The 13563-nt window shown below is 42.6% G+C and overlaps 1 protein-coding gene and 1 long non-coding RNA gene across 3 annotated transcripts in view; one reads left to right on the top strand and one right to left on the bottom strand.

Moving 5' to 3' along the window:
* Window positions 1-3825, bottom strand: part of LOC144689446 (uncharacterized) — an 83718-nt gene extending 79893 nt beyond the window's left edge. Inside the window, exon 1 of the long non-coding RNA XR_013578651.1 lies at window positions 1426-3825. This is a non-coding gene — a long non-coding RNA (uncharacterized LOC144689446). The remainder of the gene's footprint in view (window positions 1-1425) is intronic.
* A 205-nt stretch (window positions 3826-4030) lies between these two features.
* Window positions 4031-10845, top strand: otx1 (orthodenticle homeobox 1). 2 transcript variants are annotated; one of them, XM_078556540.1, is made up of 5 exons: window positions 4031-4093; window positions 4289-4358; window positions 6510-6713; window positions 7588-7739; window positions 9785-10845. In XM_078556540.1, exons 3-5 carry the CDS (start codon window positions 6617-6619, stop codon window positions 10523-10525), a joined length of 990 nt encoding a protein of 329 aa, XP_078412666.1. In that variant the 5' UTR covers window positions 4031-4093; window positions 4289-4358; window positions 6510-6616; the 3' UTR covers window positions 10526-10845. The 2 variants fall into 2 exon arrangements, with proteins under 2 accessions (XP_078412666.1, XP_078412665.1); XM_078556539.1 differs by lacking the exon at window positions 4031-4093 and having other exon boundaries at window positions 4103-4358.
* Window positions 10846-13563: the final 2718 nt, after the last annotated feature.

The following is a 13563-nucleotide window of genomic DNA, read 5'->3' as shown; positions in this document are numbered from 1 at the left end:
AACGTGTTACTGTTGCGTCAAAACATTATTCTTTATTATGAAGCCAATTAACCTTGTTTGTGCTGATCTTTGTACGAACGATTCTAAATGAGGAACTGGATGATTCCCATTCTCGGAGTGTGCGCCTGTGAACCAAGAGATTGAGCAAAGGCGCCAACTATGACCCCACCACAGCATTAAAGTTTCAAAGTGCTTTATCGCTGCATCAAAAATCATAAACTGACATTTCTGTTGGAGACCCATTCTATAGACAATCACATAACTGATGAATGTAGAGTAAAAGATATATGCAATCAGAATCAGCTAGAGCTTGCAGTTTGTTTATTGTACATCCATGTGTACATTTCTGAATTATTACAATTTTCCTTCGAGTTTCATCGACACAGAATCGTTCGGATTTATTGTGAAGTTTAACTTTGAAACTATTCTTTTCTGGTGTGAGGTTGGCGGTTACAGCAGCAATATTTCTGTTAAAGCCTCGAAAGGAATCCGGCTGCCAGGTCTAATGTTTGAAGCTTGGAAACGTTAATGTTTCAAGACCCTTTATACTGACCACGTCATCTGTGTAATACACTGATTATTTCATAAACCTTCGATATACCCTCCCTGATTGAGGTAGTGTGACACACTGCTCGCCTCCTAAGGGTGATGGTGATGGTATATTTTTAATTTAGGTTAATACAGCCATTCATTCCTAGGAGGGAGATTAGGAAAAAAAAAACAATTTCTCCCCCCCACACCATCTGTTTACATGAAGAGCTTTTGCAATAGTTTGATTAGGAGCTTGACTAATAACTGCCGCGTACAGGCATTTTCTCCAAGATTAAAATAGTGAAAATAAGTTTTGACGGCTGACATCCGCTCTAATACTTTCACATTAATTTGCCGATGTGCTCTGCGTTTGTGCAATTTAGTTTTCCAGAACAGCTTCTTGCCCATCGCTCGAGCTCGGTACGAGCACAGAGTTTTGGAAGAGGCTTCTATTTGAATCCATGCAAAGCGCGCTCCTGGTCGCTAAACACAAACTAAATAAAGCTGCACACTTTGTGTTAGCACCGTTTAGTCTGTACCATTGCCACAAACAGAAATCTAGAGTAAACCCCGATCTTCAGCGCTGGGCTTAAAGCGGTGTTCGCTCCTTCAATTTCCATGTTTCATACGAAATAAATTATGAACTGAAACGGGGTTCATCCTTATTCTGTAAAGATTAATTGCACACTTCAAACCGCGAGATCAGAAATATATAGTGCCATGATAACAAAACAACCATCCCTGCCACATCATAATCGGTTAAGCGTTATTTATTCAAGCATCTTCTCATGGTACAGTTAGATAGAAAATTCGGAAATCAATGTAACATCACCACTCCGGCTGGAGTAGAAAAAGAAACTTGCAGTTAATGGTAGTCCTGTTCTCAGTTCTTACCTGTTAGCTCCGGAACGCACAATCAGACTCTACAAACACTGTGAAAACGGCTAAAATAAAGCTCAAGACACGCAGTTTAAAAACTTTTCCGTCCTTCACCTGCTGAATGAAGACTTGATGAAGGGATTTAGCCGCGATCGAGACTGGAGCAGTCTCTTGTGAATTATTACATCTGAGCTCTTTGAAGTGCTTAAATGTGGCTCTAGGTGTTGATCACTGGGATTCCAATCCCCTTTTCGCGGAGGCAGCTACACAATCCTTGATATGATTTCCTCCTCAGTGTAAAGCAAATTAAACCAAGTGTGGCCGTTGCAATCTGCTGGAGAATTTATTCTGAAACTAACTCGCCTTTGCCGCTCGACTGCTACATTATCCCATATTTTATTTATTTTTGTCTAGGTGAGAATCAGTTTTGTTCGGAATTCTACGACAATCCTGTGCCTTTAACCTTTGAAGAAACAACAGACAAAACTTTTCCTCCCCCCCCCCACCTCCCCTGCCCCAATCCAGGGTTTTAGTCTCGGCTTTAAGAAAATTCGCCTGCAATTTCGGATTAGACAAATACTCTTATTACAAAGGTTAGTGCTACTTGATACCTTAATACTTTACACAGGCTTCATCAGCGCATCTTAAACAGAGACTTCACACAATAAAACAACCAGCAGTTCCCTGGGAGGTACACTCGATTGTGCTTCATCGGCCAAATTAGCAATATGTTTTGTTTGCTTAATGCGAGTTTAAAACCAGGATTTTTAAAAATGTACATCTTTATTTTTTTTCCAAACGGCGCAGTGCAGTCGTATTCCGAAGATTTCCAAACGGTATTGCAAAATCTAGTTTTTGCAGATTAGGACATGATTAATACACAGTTTCCACAAATATAGAAAATATAACCTTGTTATCAATAAGTATAACAATAACTGCATAATTATGCCCGAACAATAGCGGAACAACCCAGAACTGTGAAGTCTGTATGCAGAATGAATTAACAACCATGTCAGTTGTGATCTTATATTTTTCCGAAGGCATTAGCATTTTTTTTTTTACGTTTAGCAGATACAAATGTTAATCCCGAACAATTTCTAATTATTTCGAATGGTTGGTTGCGTCTTGCTCATGGTAACGATGTGTTATTATCATGGAAATTGTCTGCTTCAAGTGTAAAATTATGTTCCTTGAAGTTTTCACTCCGCGAGAGAGAGAGGGGGAGAGAGAAAAACAAAACAAAACAAAAAAACTTCTTGAAAAGTGTATTATTTGGCGAGTTAGGACTGAATTGACCCGCCGGTTCTTTTGTTATGAAAGATGCTCGTGTCGATGACTTTAGTGAACTGTAAGGAAAGTCTTATAAGACCCTCCCTTTGATGAGCTGCTCCATGAAGTAAAAAATGTAATTTCGGCGTCTGGCGGCCGGTTTCTTTGAACATTAGCTCGCTTTCAGCTCCCGCCTCAATTAGAATGAGTTGATTTTCTGTGAACAAGAGAGTGACCAAAGCCTTATTAAGGTCTTCAGAAGAACTCGCCGAACCTTTCAAAAACAGTTAAGGAAACACTGTGCCCTCCATCATATTCTGTTACCGTATATTATTTCTTCACTAAAGAAAAGTGACGCTTGAAAAGTGGTTTCTTTGAAAACAAGCCACCGACAAGCACTTGTCTTAATTCATTTCTTTTCCGCGTCGGCGTATTTTTTCTTTTGAAATTTCGATTCAAGGCAGGTCCCATTAAACTTTACGCTGACTATTCCGAGATGTAATTCTAAGTGGGGATTAGGTCATCATCAATATTCATGAGAATGTACAATTTCAAACAAAAAAAAACATCTCCACATATTTCCAGGGCTAATTATTTCGCGAGAATCGAACTTTTGCGAGAAGAGAAACCAACCAACGGATAAAGTTGATAAATATCAGAATCGTCGCAGCCGCGAGGAAGGCCCTTACCCTTAAAGAGAGAGAGAGAGAATCGTTTAATTTGTGGCTCAGATTCGTTTAAAGTTAAACTAAGTTCAGCATATTGTCGACTGAAACATTGAACAGTTGGGTGAATATACCGCGGTGCTGATGTCTTGGTGGAAACTGATGTTTGTTTTTATTTCATGTGTGAAACTTAGAACGAAAATTATGATCACAACACACACACACACAACCATATAAGCAGGTTTAATTTCGCCCACTATCTGTGTCTGGTACAATGATTCTCTGAGTTTCAGCAGACTGATGCTGAATAAGTGGCAAGTATATTGCTCTGCGATGACAGGGAACATACTTTCATGAATGTTCTCTGAACTTTTCAGCCTCCACCACAATCTGCTAGTTTCAGTGCCTAAGGATTCCTCTGCCTGCCCTAACTAACTATTGCCCAGCCACATTTCATGACGAATTTAGCTGGCTGGAGAGAAATTGCTCGTTGGGTGCATTTTCTCCCTGAAGGTTGTGTGGTGACCAATTCCAAGTGGCCTTTTTACCAAGCTTTGGAAGGAGTGTATTAGGCCTCTGGGAAAGTAGTGCGCCGGCGTCACCGGGCGACCGACTGTCAATCAGGGGCAGGACGCTAGGCGATTGGTCAGCGCCGGCCCTGCGTCAGGCGGTTCCGCCAGGCTCGCGCTCACATAGAGAAGGCTGCGCCGAAGCGCGGTGATCAATCTCCATTTAGAGCCAGCAGCCAGGTACAAACACTCAACACTCCCAAAACTTTGCAGCTTACTTTCGCTCTTAACTCATTTCGGCCGCGTCACGCTTGACTTCACCAACTACTCTCGGCCGTTTCCAAGTTTCTAACTTTGCTCCTTGTTTGAATTTTTGGACGGGCGGTCATTCTGTCTATCCCATCCAGCCTAACCTTGTGTCATGTTGTGTTGCAGAGTAGACAAGTGGCTCCTGTTTTCACTCACTGAGTTTATTTGTGCCCAGTCGAATAAAAAAGCTTCGCAGGTGAGTGTGAGACTTGTTCTATTGAATCATGTGAAGTGTCTCTGGAAGTAATTTGTGTCGCGACTGGAAACGGTTTTTAAAGGGACTAATTTGGAAACGTGATCACTTTAAAATGAAAGATAATTTGTTGATGAAGTATGACTCTTTCTGTGGTTAATTTTTTTGAATCATTTACCTTATGGTATTTCTACTAATTTCTGATGCATTGCTAAATTTTTATAGCTGACCTATAACTGCTTCTAAAGTACTTAGATCGTTTAATTTGCTTCATTTTTTTTTCTCACGGAAATTTACAATTGTAGCGTCCAAGGGTCGAATGAAAAGCCTTGAATCCACTTAGCGGCTAATTGGAGAGGCGTGTTTTCGTTTTTTGTTCATTTATTTTGCTGATAAGGTTTCCCTTTAAATTGTTTCCCCCGAGGTCTAATCTAAATTGTAATTGACTTAATTTACGCACAGCTATCGCCTTTTAAATGAGCGCACGGGTTTATCTGGGTCCCGTGGAGGTGAATATTTGGTTTAGGGAACTGTTGATTGAGAATAGCTGCTATGTTGGCTGTCGGTTAATTTTCTCCTGCAAGTGCCTGTGATGTTATCGTTATCGTTTTGAGTGTATTCCATTAAAATGTCTACATTGAATATTCAAATCCATCTAATTGTTTTTTTTAATTGGAAGCTGCTTTTTTTTGGGGAGGAAGCAGTTTGATTTTTTTCTGGTGGAGTTTACATCTGTTTCATACAAGCTTTTTACTGTCGGATGGTTGCAAACGTAATTTATTTCCTGAAACAGGTAAAATGGTCACAGGAATCTAAACACTCCGTAAAAAGTGTCAGACGATCGAAAAGTGTAGTTAAAACCAAGAAGGAAGGAAGAATTGTCACTTTAGCCTATCCTTGAGTTCAGATCGGCATTTTTAAAATTTGCTTCCAGTCCCTTCAATTCTCTTTCCTGAGATCTAATGTAAACTGTAATCGCCCTTTTAAAGTGCTCGAAGGAGACGCTACAAATGTATTTCAGGACTAACTAATTTACTGTGTTTGGATTGATCACACTTTAATCTAACTCCCATTACTTACAGTTCATCTAATTACAAGCTACACGAAGCTTCAGTGAAATGTGCCTTGATTTTAAAAAAGACGTTTTAGGACAGATGAAGTTTAACAAAATAACATCAGATTCTGTGAAGTAGAAGGAAGATTAAAATCCCTCCAATGAGTGTCTGTAATTAAGGAACGTGCGCCTGTAGAATTATCTCATTAGGTTCATCAGGACACATCCTACAATAATGAATTCTTAATCACATGAATGATTCCTTTAATCGCCAGATATACGCCGGGTTCAATTGTGGAGAGCGTTTGGTTCCAAAAAAAAGTTATATGGATGAAGTGGGGGAGGCTGCAATTGTTGGGGCAAAAGCTGAATTTCTCCCTCCGCCTGGGTCAAGTTGGATTATGTAAATTTGGAGTTTTACCTCTAATGTGTGTAAAAAAAAAAAAAATTAGATACATTTTGTGGTCGAGTGTTTGGGTCCAACATTTACTTTGGAATCTATTGAATGTTTACTTAGTTATAAAGCCAAGTTGCTCTTTAATGCAAGAGACGGCACTTAATTCTCAGGCCGCCCGATTACTCTCCAATTTTAATTTTTCATCCTCATCGTGTTAATCTCAAACTCCTGCAAATGAAAATGAATAAAGAGAATATCGAGTCCCTGCAAGTATCCCGCCATTTTGAATTGGTTAATTTTGACAATTTTTTTTTTAACATTACTTGAACAATGATTTGAATTTGTTTTCCACACTCATCCTGTTAGCGACAACTGGAGGCTCCCGAGTAGAAAAAATGCACTTTTTTAAAAAAAAATGCATTTGTGGATTTCTGAATGTCCGTTTCAAAAAGAAAGTGGGTCTAATACCTGCTCTAAATGTGCATTGCAATGAATACTTGCTGCTGCTGATTTTGTTCGGTTTGTCTCAAAAGAACCGCGTCTCGAATTCAAACCACATTCAGCCCGGAGACAGACACAGACACAGTCAGGGCCCGTTCACCACTAAAATGCAGCAAATTATTTCACTATAAAACCTTCAGCCCCCCCTCCAATGTACCTTTCTTCCAGTGAGGATGCTAAAGGGTTTTTATTTTCTCATTAGCCAATAGGCGAGCTGAGCCGGATCGGGATTGGGAATCATCCAAACGGGCAGCAAAAACTAAAAGGAAAGTTTTGAAGATTTGGAGGCCGGACCGTCCAGTGTTTAGCATGATGTCATACCTCAAACAACCTCCGTACGGGATGAACGGGCTGAGCCTGACTACACCTGGCATGGATTTACTGCACCATTCGGTCGGGTACCCGGGTAAGGGGGCATTTGGAAATATTGGGTACCCGGGTTAGGGGGAATTTGGAAATATTGGGTACCCGGGTAGGGGGCCATTTGGAAATATTGGGTACCCGGGTAGGGGGCCATTTGGAAATATTGGGTACCTGGGTAAGGGAGCCATTTGGAAATATTGGGTACCTGGGTTAGGGGCCATTTGGAAATATTGGGTACCTGGGTAAGGGGGCCATTTGGAAATATTGGGTACCTGGGTTAGGGGCCATTTGGAAATATTGGGTACCTGGGTTAGGGGCCATTTGGAAATATTGGGTACCTGGGTTAGGGGCCATTTGGAAATATTGGGTACCTGGGTTAGGGGCCATTTGGAAATATTGGGTACCTGGGTTAGGGGCCGTTTGGAAATATTGGGTACCTGGGTTAGGGGCCGTTTGGAAATATTGGGTACCTGGGTTAGGGGCCATTTGGAAATATTGGGTACCTGGGTTAGGGGCCATTTGGAAATATTGGGTACCTGGGTTAGGGGCCATTTGGAAATATTGGGTACCTGGGTTAGGGGCCATTTGGAAATATTGGGTACCCGGGTTAGGGGCCATTTGGAAATATTGGGTACCCGGGTAAGGGGGTATTTGGAAATATTGGGCACCCGGATAGGGGGCATTTGGAAAAATTGGGCTGCAATTTTAACGGGGTAAAACATTTAATCAAATTCGGGAAACTTTAAGAGTTGTAAAGTTTAGACTCAATAGTGACCTTGTAACTTGCACAGTTTCTCGGCGGCTGTTACAATGTTGGGATTGTGTTGGGTCGGCGGAACGGGACTAATCGCCGGGTCTCTTGTCTTTTTTTTAAACAAATTGTTTGGGAGATTTAACTTCGCTCTAACCACTTGTAGCGACGCCGAGGAAGCAGAGGCGAGAGCGCACGACGTTCACCCGCTCCCAGCTAGATGTGCTGGAGTCACTTTTCGCCAAAACCCGATACCCTGATATCTTCATGAGGGAGGAAGTGGCTTTAAAGATTAATCTACCTGAATCGAGAGTACAAGTAAGTCTTTATACTACTCGCAGGCTCTTGGCATGTCCAGTGTGAAGCGGTCATTAATATAATGTCTCTCATTTGTTCCAACAATCACCACCAGAGAAAACACCTTTTAAACCCGCTCCTGCTTGGCACTGTTTTTAATGTCTGAACTTTCAAAAAGTTACTTTAAATGTACAAAGGTCAAGTCCCAGGCCGGGCCCCAGTTAAAAGTGTCTCCGTTTAAACTGGCCGCGCTCTGTTTCGAATATTTCCCCCCCCCAAAAAAAAGCTAGCGCCCAGCGAGAAGCGTTTTTGTTAAATAACTAAACTTCAATGTTGCAAATTGGGGGGGAAAGATGAAGGAAATCTCACTTGTCACAATATATTTCAGTTGGCAAACGGCACTGAATTTGTTGGAGGGCTTTCAGGCAGAGAATCTTGGGGATATTTTCGACTCTTAACGGCTGACAGTAAAATATTTGAATACCATAGTTGGGTAGATGCCACCTTTTAAGCTGCTGGGGACCAATCCTTCGTTTGCAATATGTTTGCAAAACAGACCCCACTCTGCAGGTGTATTAATAGTTGCATTATATATTTTTTTGAAAATGCCCCGCACCTCAATATTTTGGGTTGGGTTTGCAAATTCGGTTTTTTTTTCAATATGATTGCCAGATCAATTTAAAGTTAACATGAAGTTCTCTATTTTGGAATCTTGGCTCCGCTCTGGGCCACTCCTAAGCAAATTTAGTTTTGACATTTCCACCAAGAATCTCACGATTTTGAAGTTTCAATAGTCTAATTCAACAGACTTTTTAACAAAAAAATCGTTGATGCAAATGAGTGAATCGAACTTTCTAAGAACAGAACCAAGTATTAACCCCACCCCCCCCACCCCACACCATCACCCCCCACCCCCCCGGCCGAAACATTGTGGCCTTGAGTCCAACAGTTTAAAATCTGAAGACTTTAACATGGAAACTATTGGTGCGAGAGTTTTACAGAAACATTTCTAAGTGGCCAATCAGACTGAAAATGGGATTGCGAATAAGGTTTAAATGTAAAAAAAATGTTCGCACTGCGATGCCGACAGGATAGATGCACAGATCTCGGAGCAGCCCTTGTGTGTCCGATAATGGAGAGAGGGCGCGACCCGAGGGAAGGGTAATAATTTCAGACACACATTTCCCTCCCTTTAAACGGACCTGTCAGGATTTTTCCATTTTTTTAAAAAGAATTCTTCTTAAAAATAACTAACCCAGGAAACCAACCAAAGATTTGGTTTAAAATCAGACACAGATAATGGGAGACATGGGTCAGTTAGACTAGTTTAAAATGTTGTCCCCTCTAACCTTGGAACTCAACAGCGATATTTAACTTGAGTTTTGCACCACCTTTAGGAGTTTGCTAAAGATTTTGTCCAGTTAAACCCTTTTTTTGAGGATTAAGCCTTGCAGCTGAAGGAGGTGAACTGAGGACAGTGACTATAGTTAGAGTTTGAGGATTCATTGCCCGCTCGCTCCAGGAATAATGTCCTGTTGTTTCCCCTCTCCTCCTCTCCTCTCCCCCTCCCTCCCCTCCCTCCCCTCTCTCCCCTCTCTCCCTCTCTCTCTCTCTCTCTCCCCTCTCCCCCCCCCTCTCCCTTTCTCTCCCCTTTCTCTCCCCTCTCCCCCCCCCCTCCCCCCCTCTCCCTCCCTCTCCCTTTCTCTCCCCTCTCCCCCCCCTCTCCCCCCCTCTCCCCCCCCTCTCCCCTCTCCCTCTCTCTCTCTCCCCTCTCCTCTCCCCCCTCTCTCTCTCTCTCTCTCTCCCCTCTCCTCTCCCCCCTCTCTCTCTCTCTCTCTCTCTCTCTCCCCTCTCCTCTCCCCCCTCTCTCTCTCTCTCCCCTCTCCTCTCCCCTCTCCTCTCCCCTCTCCTCTCTCCCTCTCTCTCCCTCTCTCTCCCTCTCTCTCCCTCTCTCTCCCCTCTCCTCTCCCTCTCTCTCCCCTCTCCTCTCCCTCTCTCTCCCCTCTCCTCTCCCCTCTCCTCTCCCCTCTCCTCTCCCCTCTCTCTCCCCTCTCCTCTCCTCCCAGGTGTGGTTTAAAAATCGCCGGGCCAAATGCCGCCAGCAACAGCAGAACGGAGGCAGCGCCAAATCTCGACCGGCCAAGAAGAAGTCGTCCCCGACCCGGGAGAGCAGCGGCTCGGAGAGCAGCGGCCAGTTCACCCCGCCCGCCGTCTCCTCCAGTAGTAGCGGCGGCGGCAGCAGCAGCGGCACCGGCGGCGGCGGCAGCAGCTCCTCCAACCCGGCCGCTCCCATTCTCAGCACCCCCGCGTCCATCTGGAGCCCGGCGTCCATCTCCCCGGGGGCCGCGGTCGGGGAGCCTCTGGCGGCCACCGCTTCCTGTATGCAGCGCTGTTCGTCCTCCAGCTCCTCCAGCGCCTACCCCATGGCTTATGGTCAAGGCAGCGGCTACACCCAGGGCTACCCGCCTTCCTCCTCTTACTTTAGCGGCGTGGATTGCGGCTCCTACCTGGCGCCCATGCACTCTCATCACCCTCATCACCCCCACCACCAGCTCTCTGCCCATAGCGCCGCCCTCAGCCCCATGGGCACCTCCTCCATGTCTGGGCACCACATCAGCCAGGGTGCTGCTCACCACCACCACCACCACCACCCTCACCAGAGCTACACCGGGGCAGGACTGGCTTTCAATTCCACGGACTGCCTGGATTACAAAGAGCAAGCCTCCTCCTGGAAACTCAACTTCAACACCGCGGACTGTTTGGATTACAAAGATCAAACCCCATCCTGGAAATTTCAGGTCTTGTGAAACTGTGGCCCGATTTTAATGTTTTAACCCTTTGTCTCCCACCCGATTTTCAGAACTTGTTGCTTCCTGCTCTGATTTGACGGAAACAGGTGTCTGAAACTTCACCTTGTTGTTTCTCCAATCCTTTTTTTTTAAATATATATGTATATAGGTATTTGACAATCAACACGGTTTCTGTTTTTAATTGGATATTGCTGAGTGTAGGTGTTTGGACTTGTCGAGTTAGACAGAGCCAATCTCATTGTCATACCCTTGGATGCAACATTACTGTACGACACAAGCTGATCAACTTTACAATAAAGTGTATTGAACTAAATGTACCAAGAGATTTACTGTACTTTAAAATCGATGGTGATTTCGTTTCCTTAAGGCTAGTCTGATCAGCGGCTGCATAAAGCGGCGTCCTTTTAGTAAGATATATATTGGTGTGTATATATATGGTGTGTGTGTGTATATATATATATATATATATATAGATATATATTGGTCAGCTGCATTGACCTTTTTTTTATTTTTTAGCTTACTGAATTCGGCCAAATTCTCCTTGGGAGAGAAAATGAAACGAATTCAACCCGAATGAATTTTCCTTTTTTTTTTGCCAAGTGAGTGCGGTAAAGCCGCATAACAGGTGAACGTTGTTGCAATTATACCTCTACAGAAAATATGGTCTAATCCCGGGAGCCTATTGTGTAGATAGTGTTGTAGTGGAAATACCATCTTTCAGATTGGGTGGGTGGGTGGGATGGGGAGGGAGGGAGGGGAGTTGCTGCACATCTTGTGTAAATTATGATCACGCTGATTTTTTTGTCGCTAAATGAAATTATTTTGCGGATTAGATCTTTACTATCAAATACAATGTTGAAAGTATTTAAGGCACGGCCATTATACATATGACGTTATATATAATTAAATGAAATTACCGAGAACCCGGTGTCTGCGTGCTTTGCTCTTTCTCTTCCAGTGGTTACCTTTCAAATGTTTGGTCCCAAACTTGGTTTTGAGTTTACGCTGAATTTTTAACCTGCCTGGTTCAGTGTCGGGGAGCGCCAGTCCTGTTGCTGATTTTGTAAAGTAACTTTTCTTCTCTTTTTTCCCCCCCCCCGCCCTTTTTTTTCCTTTGCGATTTTAACGAAGTTGTTCAGTGTTTTCCTAATTTTTTGGGGGGTTTTAAAACCTTCTGTCGCTACATTATTTAAAAAAACAAAACATCTGGTGCGCCTCCGAGTAGCGAAGCAGAATTAAAATCCGTCCCTTTTTAATCTCTGCAGGATTGTGAAACCTAAAATTCTATCGGTTTTAAAGCTGAAGCCAGAATTGTCCAGTAAATGCAGAAAATATTTGCTTCGTTTGACTTTTTCTCAGCCCTCCATAAACTAAAATGACTTTTTTTTTGAATGAACTGTTAGGATAAATTTTATTCAGCATTTTGCACCTTTCCAAAGGTCCATGGTCTGAAGTTTAAACATGTTCAAATCCATTTTTCCCCCACCCCACCCAGGCCAAGCCAAGTGCCAGGTTTTTCCAACTAACTCGGTCTCTAATGAAGCCTAAAATTGAACCAGTCCAAACATTTCGGGTTTCTAGAGTTTGAATTTTAAGTGCACACTGGTTTACAAACAAACTGGACGCGATTAAGTGATAAAAGCAGCGCATGTTCACAACTGACTGAAGCCTTGTGTAAAAGGTTGGAGGGGGGGGCGGTGGAGGGGGGCGATGGCACGAGGTGAATCGCTCGTGCGGAGAGAGCTGGGACAGGCATAATGGGCCGAATGGCCTCCTGCAAGGATGCTGGAACACAATTTGGCGACTTTTTTTTTAAACCAGTGATATAAACATTTCCTCAACAATCCGTTGGTGAGTCACATGGTGACTTGAAATGTGTGACTGGCTTCCTTGATGTTAATAGGAGAAATATGACACCAAATTTTTGGTAAGTGATTTTTAAATTTGCTCGTCGAATCTTCCCATTTAATTCGGGTTTGCCACAAGGTTTTTATTACAGCAAAGTCAAAGGATATACCGAACTAAAATCTATAAATCAAATATTCTCCGGTTGTCTAATTCTCTTGTTTCCGGCTGCAGTAACAAGGTATTTGATTAATAGATCAGTAAATTGCTCCAGTTGGTCTTATATTTTGTATGAAGATGTTTGAGTCGTGTCGACCTATGTAATGGATAAATTGGAGGAAATATTGAAAACCTCTTTAAACACAAATTTCACCGTTTGAAACGCTAACATTTTTTCACGAAACACCTTGAATGTTATTGGGGGTAGTGTCATGTGGAAAGCTCCCCTGTTTCCTCCGAGTGTCCCTAGTATTTTAGTTCATTTAAATTGATGGGTAACTCTGGGACATATATAGTGAATTAAATTATAGACACAGCAGATGGGATTGAGAGCTCTGCAAACTACACGCAAATATTTAACTCTTGATCTAAATTAGCATTTTGTGAATGGTTTAGTGTTTGGGAATACATTGTATAGAATAGTGAAATCTCTCTGATACCAATTTGCTTCTGATGTGTTGCCCATCTAATTTTGAAAATGTATAAATCCTCTTAGCTGGTTCCTCCTTTATAGTAATTGGATCAATAATTTGTTTTGATGAGAAAACCTTGTCCATTATTTGGTATACCATAGTGTACTTGTTTGGTTTTGACAGTGGCATTCATTGCCTTAAGTGTGATTTTAATGTTTAATATTGTGAGCAACTGTTGTGATATATTTTGAGTAAATGTTTTCAGTCCTTTTTCACTCCCCTCTAGCGTTTCAGTACATCTCCCCCTGCCCCCAGTCACTATCTATAGTAGGACAAAGAAACATCTTAATCTACCATTGCATTCTCAAACAAGGTAACCACACTAGTTACGTTGGTGTGTGAACTTGGGCAGGGTAGCTGTTTGAACATTAGGAATGATTTTTTTTTTTTAATGCCTGCAAACTTGAATGTAATTTTTCTGAAGAATAATCAAACTAAACAATTAAACCAAAGTGTCCTGAAAGGTTTGAGCAGCATTTTGAGCTTTCCTGGTTAATT

The sequence above is a fragment of the Cetorhinus maximus genome, chromosome 14, assembly GCF_964194155.1.
Source record: "Cetorhinus maximus chromosome 14, sCetMax3.hap1.1, whole genome shotgun sequence".
NCBI classification, from domain to species: Eukaryota; Metazoa; Chordata; class Chondrichthyes; order Lamniformes; family Cetorhinidae; genus Cetorhinus; species Cetorhinus maximus.
The sequence above is the reverse complement of the archived record's forward strand: the minus strand, read 5'-3'. Positions and strand labels throughout refer to the sequence as shown.

Coding starts and splice junctions, on each gene's coding strand:
- otx1 (XM_078556540.1), top strand. CDS start 6,617: ATGATGTCATACCTCAAACAACCTCCGTACGGGATGAACGGGCTGAGC. Junction 6,714..7,587: donor CCATTCGGTCGGGTACCCGG/GTAAGGGGGCAT, acceptor AACCACTTGTAG/CGACGCCGAGGAAGCAGAGG. Junction 7,740..9,784: donor TACCTGAATCGAGAGTACAA/GTAAGTCTTTAT, acceptor CTCTCCTCCCAG/GTGTGGTTTAAAAATCGCCG.